Source organism: Lampris incognitus, chromosome 5 (genome assembly GCF_029633865.1).
Source record: "Lampris incognitus isolate fLamInc1 chromosome 5, fLamInc1.hap2, whole genome shotgun sequence".
Classification (NCBI taxonomy): domain Eukaryota; kingdom Metazoa; phylum Chordata; class Actinopteri; order Lampriformes; family Lampridae; genus Lampris; species Lampris incognitus.
The window spans coordinates 27,444,212-27,457,009 of NC_079215.1; the positions used below are offsets into that span (position 1 = coordinate 27,444,212).

Below are 12,798 nucleotides of genomic sequence, written 5' to 3' on the forward strand. Positions count from 1 at the left end.
AGGACGATAATCAATTACAAATCACTTGTTTTTCACTGGGGGGAAAAAAATGACATTAGCACATTTATCATTACAACTGTTGATATGTTGCCACCCAACGTTGTATGTGAAACTAGCTAATACCAGGCCCAGGTTCACAGATAAAATTCAAAAGTATTGATTTGCACATTTAAAACATACTCGGTTTTACTCTCTATGCTCCTTGGGGCATTTTGGGGATGTGGCAATGAAGGAGGTTAAGGGAAGCCTCCGCCTTATTTAGATGTTTGGGATGTATGGAAGAGTTGGTCTCAGGGTGTGAATCAAAAATCTGGGCCGTTCAAAGGGTTTACAGAGGAAATAAGGTGAGGACAAGAGAATTTTGACAGAATGACAAGCTCAAATAATTGATGATAAGCTGAGCGGAGCGGAAAAGAGCTCGAAAAATGTATGGAAATTGGCGGACAGACTAAAGGCAAGAACAATGTCAGTGAAGACTGAGACGGGCCTGTTTTGTAGGATAATAAGCAAGAGGGAGTAGGAGAAAGAAAGAAGGAAAGAAAGAAAGAAAGAAAGAAAGAAAGAACGGAAGAAAGAAGGGAGGAGTAGGGAGGGAGAAGAAAGAGAGAAAGAGAGAGAGGGACAGAATGAGAAGCAGGGGGTGGTAAGATTCCCTGAGGTCCATTGAATTTTTTTTCTTTTTCTTTTTTTTTCTCTCTCTCTCTGCCTTTTTCATGGTCCTTCTCCTCTCAGGTCCACACAGCTGTTTCAGGGCCGGGGGCTTCTTTCTCCTGAGCCCAGATGAAAGAACCGCCCTAAGCAGCCCTGCAGGTAGGTCTGCTAAAGCTATTGCTCTGGCTGTCCACTGCCCAGCACATGAAATAAAAGAATGAGGGAGAGAGAGAGAGAGAGAGAGAGAGAGAGAGAGAGAGAGAGAGAGAGAGAGAGAGAGAGAGAGAGAGAGAGAGAGAGAGAGAGAGAGAGAGAGAGAGAGAGAGAGAGAGAGAGAGAGAGAGAGAGAGAGAGAGAGAGAGAGAGAGAGAGAGAGAATGGGGGACAGAAGAAGGAGGTAAAGGATAAAGCGAGGGAAAGGGATGATATAAAAAATATAAGGGGAATATGGGGAAAGCAAGAGGGAGAGAGAAAGAGAAAGCGAGAGAAGAAAGGGTCCAGAAGAGAGACAAATGACAGACAAGGAGATGGGATGGAGATGGGGGGGGGTTGCAGGCCCTCACATAGACACACACACACACACACACACACACACACACACACACACACACACACACACACACACACACATGTGCGCACATGCAAACTCTTCCCCTCACCACCCCTGATACCAGGAATGATGTCTGCTTTTATTGACTTTGTTAAACCGTTTCCAATGCTACTTCCTACGTGTTTACAAGACAGTAAATCACGCTCCATTCAGAGAAGAGCAAAGGGGGGGGGGTTGTGGGGTGAAGAAAGGGGGAAACATGCGAGTCGCGGAGATGGAGGACGTGTTTGACCGAGCCAACTTTAAACGGTAACTTTCCACCTCATTGCCCAACGTGTCAACCCCACACACGCACCTTGTCTCTCGGGGGTGAAGGGAGAGGACGCCGTACTGGGGGCCTCCTATCGCTTCAACCTCTTCTGACAGGATCCGAAGTATTGTTGGCTCCAAAAAAAAAAGCATGTATGTCTCGAGTGCAAGAACAAAACATACTTTTTACTGCTTATTGATTTACCTGGTATTGGGCCTTCTCGAAATAATGGTGGAATATAAACTTGGCGTTCTTCTTTGCATGATCATGTTGTGAAGCTCATGGTTAGTAAAAGCTTTGAGTGGAGACCACTGCAGATGTATTATTGTTGAATTATCCAGCTGAAGTAGTTATGCAAACAAATTAAGTTTATTGCATCTCTTTAATCGCTTCTGAGCACCGGGGTCATTCCCAGATGGTCATTTCAGATGGTTAAAAAACCATTCATACTCCATTTATTCGCTGCAATATGGATTAATACTTCAGCCACAGCAGCAGTTAGGTGGTAAGAACTTCTGCTTCTGCAAATCTCTACAAGTTTTCTTCTTGTGACAATTTTCTCAAGTGGCTGAGCATCGAGACGCCTCCCATTACTACCACTTAACGGAGGCGCACACCAACTTGTGCCCATACACATGCAGGCGCTTAAACACACACACACACACACACACACACACACCAAATGGCAAATGAGTGAGTGAGCGACTATAAGTAAGTGAATGGTAGACAGCCCCCACGTCCCAAGAGATTACCTCATTCTAATAGCTAAGGGTGGTTCTATTAATCTCTCTCTCTCTCTCTCTCTCTCTCTCTCTCTCTCTCTCTCTCTCTCTCTCTCTCTCTCTCTCTCTCTCTCTCTTTATGGATATTGTTCCATCATCCCACCAAGGTGAATCAAAAAAATATCATAATCGCAAGTGGTCATCACATGTATTTAATATTAATATACCTCTCTTCAATCATCCGAGTTTGAACCCATCCCTCAATTTGTTATCCGCCACACATTTCATGTACTGCTCACTATCAGAAGAAGAAGGGGAAAAAAGCAGAAATATCATTAAAAAAATCCCTTTTTTAATGCAAACAAAGGTAGTTCAGGAAAAAAAAATAATTTAAAGTAGTATTCCACACGATACAATTTTTTTTTTGAACGCACCAGGAACAAATTGTGACTTTGAGAAACCCCTGTGCAATCCAAGAGGCTCTGGAGTTAATTCAAGGTAGGTTGCTGGTGCGGTCACAGGGACATTATGTGGTCTACGTCGCTGCAACAACAAAGAACCAAGGTATAATGGCAACAGCACTTTAGGTGGCGAAAGAGTTTTTCTTTACTATACACTTGGAAAACCACACTGAGGTTTGGGTGGTGAGCGACAGTGCTACCAGATGACAGCGAGTGTCCCAAAATCCCACATCTTCCTCCCCAACCCAAACACACACTCACCTTCTTTCTTCTCTCTCTCTCTCTCTCTCTCTCTCTCTCTCTCTCTCTCTCTCTCTCTCTCTCTCTCTCTCTCTCTCTCTCTCTCTCTCTCTCTCTCTCTCTCTCTCTCTCTCTCTCTCTCTCTCGCTCACTCTCTTTTACTGTCTCTTTCTTTCTAGTTCTGTTTTTTCTCTTCATCTATGGTGTCTACCTTTCCATTGGCTCTGCCTTACAGCAGTGTGTATTTTTATGTCTCACATTAGCTAGTGGGAATAATACCACTTACTGAATGGTAGTCTGCTCTAGGGCCTTTTCAGACATTCAGTCACTCCTCTTCTAAGAATAACCGACATGCACCTTTGCCAAAAGTCTCTCTTTCCTTCTCTCCCTCTCTCTCTTTCTTTCTCTCCCTCTCTCTTTCGTTCTCTCTCCCTCTCTCTCACTCTCTGATTTTTTCTTTTCTTCCTTGCGGCCTCGAGTGATGCCGTCTTTGTACCCCGCTCACTGATACCAGGGCTTTGTGTTAGCCAGCATGGTCTGATCTAAATGTGAAAAGCAGCAAGCAGCCAGAGGGAGTCGGAGGGAAAAGGCTAGAGAGTTGGGATCTGGTGCAACACTTGGAGCCATGTCAACTCCCCACAATTCTTCTCATACTCATTAAAAGGCCAGAGTGGCTGGTCACTGGAGAATCTGAGGAGTAAGGCAGCAGGCGGCTTAGGTATGTTAAAAATAGGCTATATATATATATATATATATATATATATATATATATATATATATATATATATATATAAAGATGGCTTTTGAACAAGTTTCACAGGAATCAGGGGGGACTTTCATGTAGGGCCCGGAGAGGTAAACCTGTCTGACTGGCCACCTCGACAAAATGTCATTAAGGTTAAATTTGTCCTTGGGGAGGAAATCGTCTCTGAATTGCAAGTAGCTGTTGCAGATTGTTGTGAGGGCCAAGTAAAAGAGGACAGCGCTGACGACTGTACTGGACCAGATGAATTCAAACAGATATGCAACGCTGAGACTACTCCGCAGCCAGCTGCTAAGGGTTTTGTTCAGGGATGTAGATGAGATGTTTGCAAAACAAATCCTAATTAGGTGAAAATGTTGTTTTTTTTTTTTTTGCAAAATGTTTTAACAACTACCATTTCTTTCTGTTAAATGTTAAACGTTTTAGCATCCATCATTAAAGGACTTCTCTGAAATGGACACTGGATATATAAATCAATGAAGAAGAGATTGTAGTTAAGCTAATGGTCCATACCAGAGCAGGATAGCCTACTGGGTTTTCATATCAACCATTTGTACTTTATAAACCTAACCCAATGTAGCTCTTATCTTGTCATAAGATTGACTGTTTGATTGGTTGATTGATTGATTGCCTTACTGGATGGCTACTTACAAGACCTCTTATTATAAGTTGTCACATACATGTAGTTGAACAAACTGAACGCAAACAGTGAGGCAGAGAAACAAAGTCACCTGTCGCTAATGGATAAAAAATATTATTTGGTATGAAGCCAATTCAATTGTGAGGGGTTTGTTTCACAGTCAGTCACAACTTATTATTAAAATACAGCTCACAGATATCATATTAATACAACAAAATTAAACATTTTACCTGGGATTTTCCTTAATCTTAGTGACTTTTCCTGAAGGACCTTGTCCATACCTCCCTACTGCTCCCTTTGAAGCCCATTTAGTCCACCAAATGACATGCACGACACTTTTCCAAATAAATATGTAGCTTCTGTCCAACACACAGTGTAAGGTAACCCTAGATCGTGTTGATCAAACTTCAACATTGACCAAAATTTTGTTGCTCTCATTTCATTGGCTGTTGGTTGAAATGTTCACGGCCCGTGGCCCTGCCTGCCCAACCTTGTGTGGTAATGTCGTAAACGATTTTAAACCAGTCTGATGTCAGCTGGCAGAGACTGATAACAGATTCAGATGTGTCTCTCCACCTCCCTCCCCGGCTTAAGAGGCCCAACCCTTTCTCCCTCATTGCTCTACATGCCATCACATTGATATGCTGGTTGGAGACAGGCTGGAAGTGTGTCCATCATCCTTCGGACACCAGCTAACACTAGCCACCTCACTCACATTGCCTTCTCTTTAGGAGCCATGGCTCGAGCCAAGTATTGACCAAGTGCCCGTGTCTACATACTGAGGTACTTCTGTTAGGGCTGCAGACTAACTCACAGACACGAGGGAAGGGACTTGGCATATCTGTGTTCTGATGAGGCCTTCACACTGACAACATGTAGAGAGTGCACGATCAGTGATGTAATGCCCACAACCTCAGCCCACGTCCTAATCATCATTTGGTTAACCACCAATAGCCACAAGTATAACATGGACTGTATGTTAAAAGAGGTGCAGGGATCATCCACATTTGTTATCTGTCCAAAAAACGGTTAGAACTAATGGAATTTGAACTTCAGTATGGTCTTGAATAACCTATATCCTCTCATTGCCTGCACCAAGAACCAAATATTACCAAATCCGAGTTAAAAAACAACAACAAAAAAACCCCGGTTTCTGGATTTGAAATATTGTGTAAACTGTAATAGAGGGCCTCAAAAACTCCACAGACCTACCAACTAGAAAACTCCAGGGTTTTTCTTTTTTCTTTTTTTTAGTACAGCAGAAATATGTCCTCTGTCTTTTGTCAAAGTAAAGACACCAAAGCTGACTTGTGACTGACCTTGCGATCTGGGTGTTCAACCATTCATACATGCCTGTTTGATAAATTACAATATCATCTTGATTAAAAAAAAAAGTACTCAACAGTTTCATGCATGTGTGAGCATGTGACTTTACATCTAGATGTATGGCTGTGGTTTCATGGGGTTTGCAGTACGCCAGAACAAAGCGCTGAATCGTTCCAGGTGGCAAAGTCACTTGTTGTACCGTCCCGCTGGAACTAATAAGGCAGGTAGTACATTTGCACCCTCTAAATCCCCCCGGCATTGGCTGGATGGACTGATTTACAGCTAAGACTGTTGCTAAATTCACATAATTACACTTTTACACTCAAACAGCTGTTGGATGTGTGGGTAACGGAGGTTTTCCCATGCCGTTTCACACAGCAAACACGCGCCTGTATATATTATCTAGCCTCTTCAACTAAGCATACATAGTGATGTGTGATAGCTTTGGCCTCATTTGAGCAGCATTGAGATGGCAGGTGTGGACAGTAAGCGTATGTCGGGTGCATCAGCATGTCAGCAGGTCTCCCCATGGAGAGCTACATGCAGCCTGGACGCTGAAGCGTTCAGCTCACCTGTGCTAGCTAGACTAGTTTGTACTGGATGCCATATAGGGAGTAGGGAGGAGGGAGGGAGGGAGGGGGGCATATGTGAATGGCATCTGTGCTTAAGGCATCTATTTGATTCGTCTTAAGAAACTTCCTTGTGTGTCTTTGGCTTTTAATTAATCAGTTAGCCACAGTTTTCTCACTCTTTTTATCATCTTATAATGGAGCAGTTATGCAAACAGGCAAGAGAGATAGACAGAGACGCTCCTTCAACCGAAACCCTTCCACTTTGCAGTTGCAAAAAAAATAAATGGTTAATTTTTTTGTTGCATTATCTGCGAAAACCGTGCAATAAAAAAAGCAGCACGAAGGACCTGAGAAACAAAACGATTTTGAGTCATGGAAGAGTGAGTGTGAGTGTGAGACCACTTGTATCCAAAGCAAAAGCTCCGATATTATTTGAAAACCATTCAGTGTCATGTGTGTTCACATGGAATACATATTACTTACATATGTATGATGAAAAAATACATCAAGGTCGGTCCTGAGGGGCCACCAAACAACCTCTAACGTGCAGTCGGGGAATAGGTTAATGTAACTGTAGATTTTCTTAAGTACATGCCGGGGACTTTTTCCATGTGGACATGTGTGTAGTGTGATGTGAGGCGTAGTGTGATTTCCCTCATATGAAAACGGACAGAGAAAACGGCGTGCGTGGAGATTTCAACGTGTTCACCGAAGCGGAAGTGACTGCTTGCGCGTGCATGAATGTCACTTAAATATTTATTGTTGTTGTTATTGATACGGTCCATTTGCAGCTATAATCAAAACCAAACCCGTTAATTTACGTCTTTCCCCTTTGTGTCGCCGAATAAACAGACTAACACACATAGGGTCCGTGTTATTACAGTGTTTTTAATCAACGGTAAACATTTGACATAGCGTTATAACAAGATGTTCCGCTTTTTGGACAGTCATCTTTTTTTCTCTTTTTTAATGTAAATAATTGAGGACACGACGCTTCAACATGAGTGTTCGGTTTCAATTTGGCTCCGCCCCCTCTCCCCCCCCCCTCTCCCCCGGCTCTCTCGCTCTCTGTGAGGATATTGACTTTTCCGCAAGTTGGAGTCTTTAAATGTGGAGGCAGCAGAGAGATGCTGCGTATCTGGAGGTAAAGCAGCGAGCGCGGGAGGGAGGGAGGGAGAGGTTGACTGACGCGGACTCCTGCTATAGCGGCATTTCTTGGGAGGGGAGACAGTGTCATCATTGCTATAACTGCGAAAAAACTCGAAGTAAAAAAAAAAACAGGGTTAAAATCATCATCATCATCATGATCATCATCATCATCATCGGAAAAAAAATAAAAAGCTCTTCTACTTCCATCTTCCATGCGCCCCGTTCATCCCGACGACGCATATGCGTAAAGATACGTGGGTAAAAACAAAAGAAAAAAGAAAAAAGGTCCATCCACGCTCGTCGTCACTGAAGTGAAAAGTGGGTTGTATTTCTTCTGAAAGGATGAATGGAGACTTGTGATTTCGGAGTCAGGACTGATGTGAGGAGGGATTTTTGTCTTTTTTTTTTGACGGAGCTGGTGGGACACCGCATTTTGATCTCTCTCTGGACTTTCACTTTGTTGGATCGGCTGTGTAAAGGTTTTTTTTTCTTTTCTTTTTTTAATAAATCATCTTCCGGACGTTTTATTGCAAGGCTATCAATGAGCGGATCCTACCTGGGACACTTGTGGAGGCTATCGCTTTCTAATCGGAGGGGGGATAAAGCACTAAGAAGGAATTCCCATCGGGAGGGACTGGATTTCCAACAGGCTCCGGCGCTGAAACCAGTGGAGTATTCATGAAGCTGTACTATCTGACTTATTTCAAGATGAGGCTTAGGACATCCAGATTAGGTTACCTGTAAGTAGACTGAAGACGCTCCGAGGACACATCGGGTGGCAGTAGATATATAGACCATACGTCCATGTAGACTAGATTTATTTATTCTATGTTTTATTTTATTTTATTTTTTGTTTCATTCCCTCAGGTTACTCCAGTTCACGGCGCTCTGCTATTCTGCACAGGTAACTGGCGTTGTCAAAACATTTCGGTGGTCCATGGTCCCGTCACTGTATATAACATATGAGACTTAGAAAGACATTTGGGCGACATGCATTATGTATTTATTTATTATCTTATTTTAATGCCTCGGCTCTCCCGTCTCTATATTTGCAATAGGGCGCAATAATAATGAAAACATTTTTTTTACTATGAGTCCAACGGCAATTGGATACAATTCAAACATCTTGAAAAGAGGTAAGCCCCGGCCTAAAAGGTAATCGTTAAAACATATGCGGATGGCGTATGGCTGAATTGAAAAAAGAGCTGTAAAGGGAAATCGTCCGGGGAGACAGAGGTGAAAGATCATCCGTGGTAACCTATCGTGGAGGGGGGGTCGGGGTGGGGTGGGGGGAATCCCAAGTGAGGACAGCGGTCTCCCCGAGACACACGCACCTTTTTCTACCCACGGCTCAACGCTTGCTCAGGTCACTTAGAGACAACAGTAATCAATAACAAAAAACTATATATGATACTAAACACATGATAGGCGATAAGGAACTGGTTAATTATCTTGTTTGTTTTCATTTTTTTAAATTAAGTGTAGTAGTTAGTCGTGGGTCAAAGCCTGCTGTTTATTAGCAGACCCTGCAGAGGTTTCAGAGAAGACAGCTCATAAAGGCTGGTCAGGTCGTGCTGTGGCACGTGCTCTGCCACAGATAGCGGGTTTACATACCGGTACCCGGGGCCGCTCGCCCGCACCACGAGCCACTGAAATGTCCCACGGTGACATACCTACGTAACCACACGGAGGTATGTATGTATGTATGTATGTATGTATGTATGTATGTATGTATGTATGTATGTATGTATGTATGTATGTATGAAGGGGACACTTGTATTGCCATGCGATGGATTTGGATGTGGATGGTTGATTGGAGGTGAACTTTTATTTTGACGGTAACAAAACTCAGTGAAAGAGTATCTATCTATCTATCTATCTATCTATCTATCTATCTATCTATCTATCTATCTATCTATCTATCTATCTATCTATCTATCTATCTATCTGTCCGTCCGTCCGTCCATAATCTATCTATCTATCTATCTATCTATCTATCTATCTATCTATCTATCTATCTATCTATCTATCTATCTATCTATCTATCTATCTATCTATCTATCCATCTTACATTCAGTGACATCTGAAACATGGCAGCAGGGTTCATGGTGTGTGTGTGTGTGTGTGTGTGTGTGTGTGTGTGTGTGTGTGTGTGTGTGTGTGTGCGCGTGCTGTTTGGCAGAACACCGTGCAGTCCCCTCCTAATTTCAAGCACCATGTCACCGAGCAGAGCAGGCTGTCGGACCGGATGAGCCGCAGGTTGACTCGGACCTACCAGCTGTACAGCCGGACCAGCGGCAAACACGTCCAAGTCCTGGGCAATAAGAGAATCAACGCCAACGGGGACGACGGGGCCGTGCACGGTGAGGGGGGCGCGCACATGCAGAGACTGTTAAACGTTGTGGCAGACCTTTATTGAAAAGGATAACCCTCTTTGAGATGAGCCATCTCGTTTTCAGCCACAAAAAAAGAAGACAGGAACCAAGTAAAGCAGGAGTAAAGTGGTGCATAACTTTATACAACATGTAATATAGTGATAAGAAATACATTACACAAGGCCTGTCCAGCGATGTTTGACCACACCGTTTCATTTGACTTCCCACAAGGATCAGCATCGGAACGATCAAACCGATTCAGTAACAACAAAACCTGCAAGGCTGAAACTCGCATTACTTTTACCCTCTTTTTCTTTCTTTCTTGAAAATAGCTTGTCCTCTCTCGCTAAAAGAAAAAGAAAAGAAAAATGTCCGAGAGTCTGACAACCTCGATCGTGTTTTGTCTCGTGACGGTGATTTTAACAGGGCCGGCCTCAGAAACACCCGCACGTGTTTAGCCATTCACGCGGGGGAACTTTGAAGACAACTAATCATCTCGAACTTGACAACCCGCGACTTCCGCTTCGGTCCGCAACCCCGTGCTCTGTATAGAAGTGGGCAAACGTAACGACCCAGCTTCAAGAGCCGGACGTTCAAAATCAGCTGCGTCTTCTTCCGCGTTTGACGATGTCAAAATAAACTACACCCTTATAATTATATACCATCCAAGAGATGCTGCAACATGTAAGGTCTGAAGAACAGGTTCTCCGGTGCTGCATTAGAAACGTTTCACATATGGATCGAGTCTGTGACACCTGCTAATGTAGAATCTAAGCAAGAACCTTTTTCTTTCTTCCTTTCTTTCTTCTGTGCTGGTGGAAAAATAACTTGTCTTGAATTTAAATAGAGCAAATTCCTGTCACCAAAGTATTTTGGTGTGTCTAGCCATCTTTCCACCACGGTCACCATCTATCCACTTTCGAATGCCTGCTTTTTAGAGGGTCACTTTATGAGAAATTTTCATTGCTTTACAACTCAACGTATGACTCAATTTATAAGAGGTGGTGAAGTCAGCATCTTCTTTATCCCTTTTCACCCCGTGGTCGTCTCTCCTGTGCGCTCCTTTTTTGTCCTTTAAGTTTTTTTTTTTTCAGCATAGACACATGCATGCGCGCACATGCATGTGCGCACACTCACACACACTCTCGCTCACACACACACACGTACACACACACACTCTCTCTCTCTCACACACACACACACACACACACACACACACACACACACACACACACACACACACACACACACGCCAAGCCAGCATAGGCTACACACATCCAAAGTGGGTGTCACTCTTGTAGCCGGCCCAAATCTGACCAGTGCTCCCTGTGCTTGTGGCTGTGTCCCTGACCGCATCATTTCACTCTCTCCTCTCTCCTCCGTCTGAACTGCAGCACACTACAACCTTTTACAGCCATTCGGTGTCAATTGCACTTCGCTGAAGCCCCTGTTGTTTTATGGTCTGTGAAATATCCTGAATGCTTTGTGAAAAACAAACAAACAGTCGGCTTAATCAGAAAGGGCCCTGGGGCCATAAAGGAATTAAGACGGGGGGTTTGTTATCACGGGCCGTCACTGTAATTCTACGAAGGCCATTTAGTCATGACATTACTTTGAACCAATTAACATAACGTCGTTGACTCCCGTTTATGATGGCGTGACACTGCGCTGGCTAACGGTTCGCTTAAGAACTGATTTTGGAAATTCTTCGTTTGGTTTTTGAATCTCTCCACTGTCCAGCATGCCTTTATTTGTCTAATTTGCTTGCAAGGTATGCACCCAACAGGGCCTTCAGATCTGCTGACAGTATAACCAACTAACTACACCCAGACGACCTAAGCTTTCCAATGGTCTGAGAGCTGCCGAGTCCGTGAACCGATTTAAGCAGGACCTCCAGATAGTATTTTAGCACATCCTTAACCTTAGCTGTTGCTTTACTTTTTCTCCTCTTACTTATTGATCGCATGAGGTCACCACTTCTCTTTCACTGATTTGCGCTTTTTTCCTGTTATTTTCTGTTAAGCACTCTGTCTCGCACAAAAAGCGCATGACATTGCACTATACAAATAAATTCTGATTGACAGGTAACATAATATTTAATCTAAGTCTCAAAACTGCATGCTGCAGCCCCAGTTTTCTATCTATGGGATGCAAAAAGGCATTTGCATCATATGCTGTGTTACCATAATGGCTGTGTGAGCCGTAGCACTGTCATCTGATAGTGATGTTTTGTGTTTCTGTGAAGCAAAACTGGAGGTGGAGACCGATTCATTTGGAAGTCGTATTCGCATTAAAGGGTCGAAGACAGGATACTACATATGCATGAACAAGAAGGGGAAGCTGATCGGAAAGGTAATGTGGAATAAACAGTGCAACAATAGCAATGACAGGGCCCGATTTGCAGCACATGACCACTTTCTGATGCACGACTAAGGCCAGGCTGACCTTGCATGTACACTTTGAGAGGGCATGTGTAATTGTCTCAGCACTATTCTCACATCCACGGCGGCAAGCCAGACTGCCTCAACTTCTTCCCTTCTCCACTCGACAGCGCAAGGGACGTGGCAAAGACTGTATTTTCACGGAGATAGTTCTGGAAAACAACTACACCGCACTCCAAAATGCCAAGTACGAAGGCTGGTACATGGCTTTCACGCGCAAGGGGCGTCCACGAAAGGCTTCCAGGACCAAGCAGCACCAGAGAGAGGCCCACTTCATGAAGCGCCTACCAAGGGGCCATTTGCTGAGTGAAAAGAGACCATTTGATGTTCTTCCTCTCCCTGTTCCTGCGCACCCCGTGAGCAGGAGGACTAAACATTCCCACCATCAATGATCAGGCGGCCGCTGAGAATTGAGACAACAGAAGAATAACTGTGGAGTGGGGGGGGACCCAATAAGGAAGAACCACTAAAGGGCAGAACCAGTGTTCCCAGCAAAATCAACTTTTTTTTTCTCTCTCAAGTGGTCAACACTACACTTTCTGCTCCATTGTACGGACTCGTTTTGTAATGCTTTGTACTGGATTGTATCTAAACATTA

At 43.7% G+C, this 12,798-nt stretch overlaps 1 protein-coding gene across 1 annotated transcript; it reads left to right on the plus strand.

The window, feature by feature from the left end:
- The first annotated feature begins 8,062 nt into the window (after positions 1–8,062).
- On the plus strand, positions 8,063–12,592 carry fgf8b (fibroblast growth factor 8b). The gene is made up of 5 exons (XM_056280410.1): positions 8,063–8,124; positions 8,252–8,288; positions 9,567–9,747; positions 12,005–12,111; positions 12,311–12,592. The coding sequence occupies exons 1-5, from the start codon at positions 8,063–8,065 to the stop codon at positions 12,590–12,592; spliced, it is 669 nt and encodes a 222-aa protein (XP_056136385.1).
- The last annotated feature ends 206 nt before the right edge of the window (positions 12,593–12,798 follow it).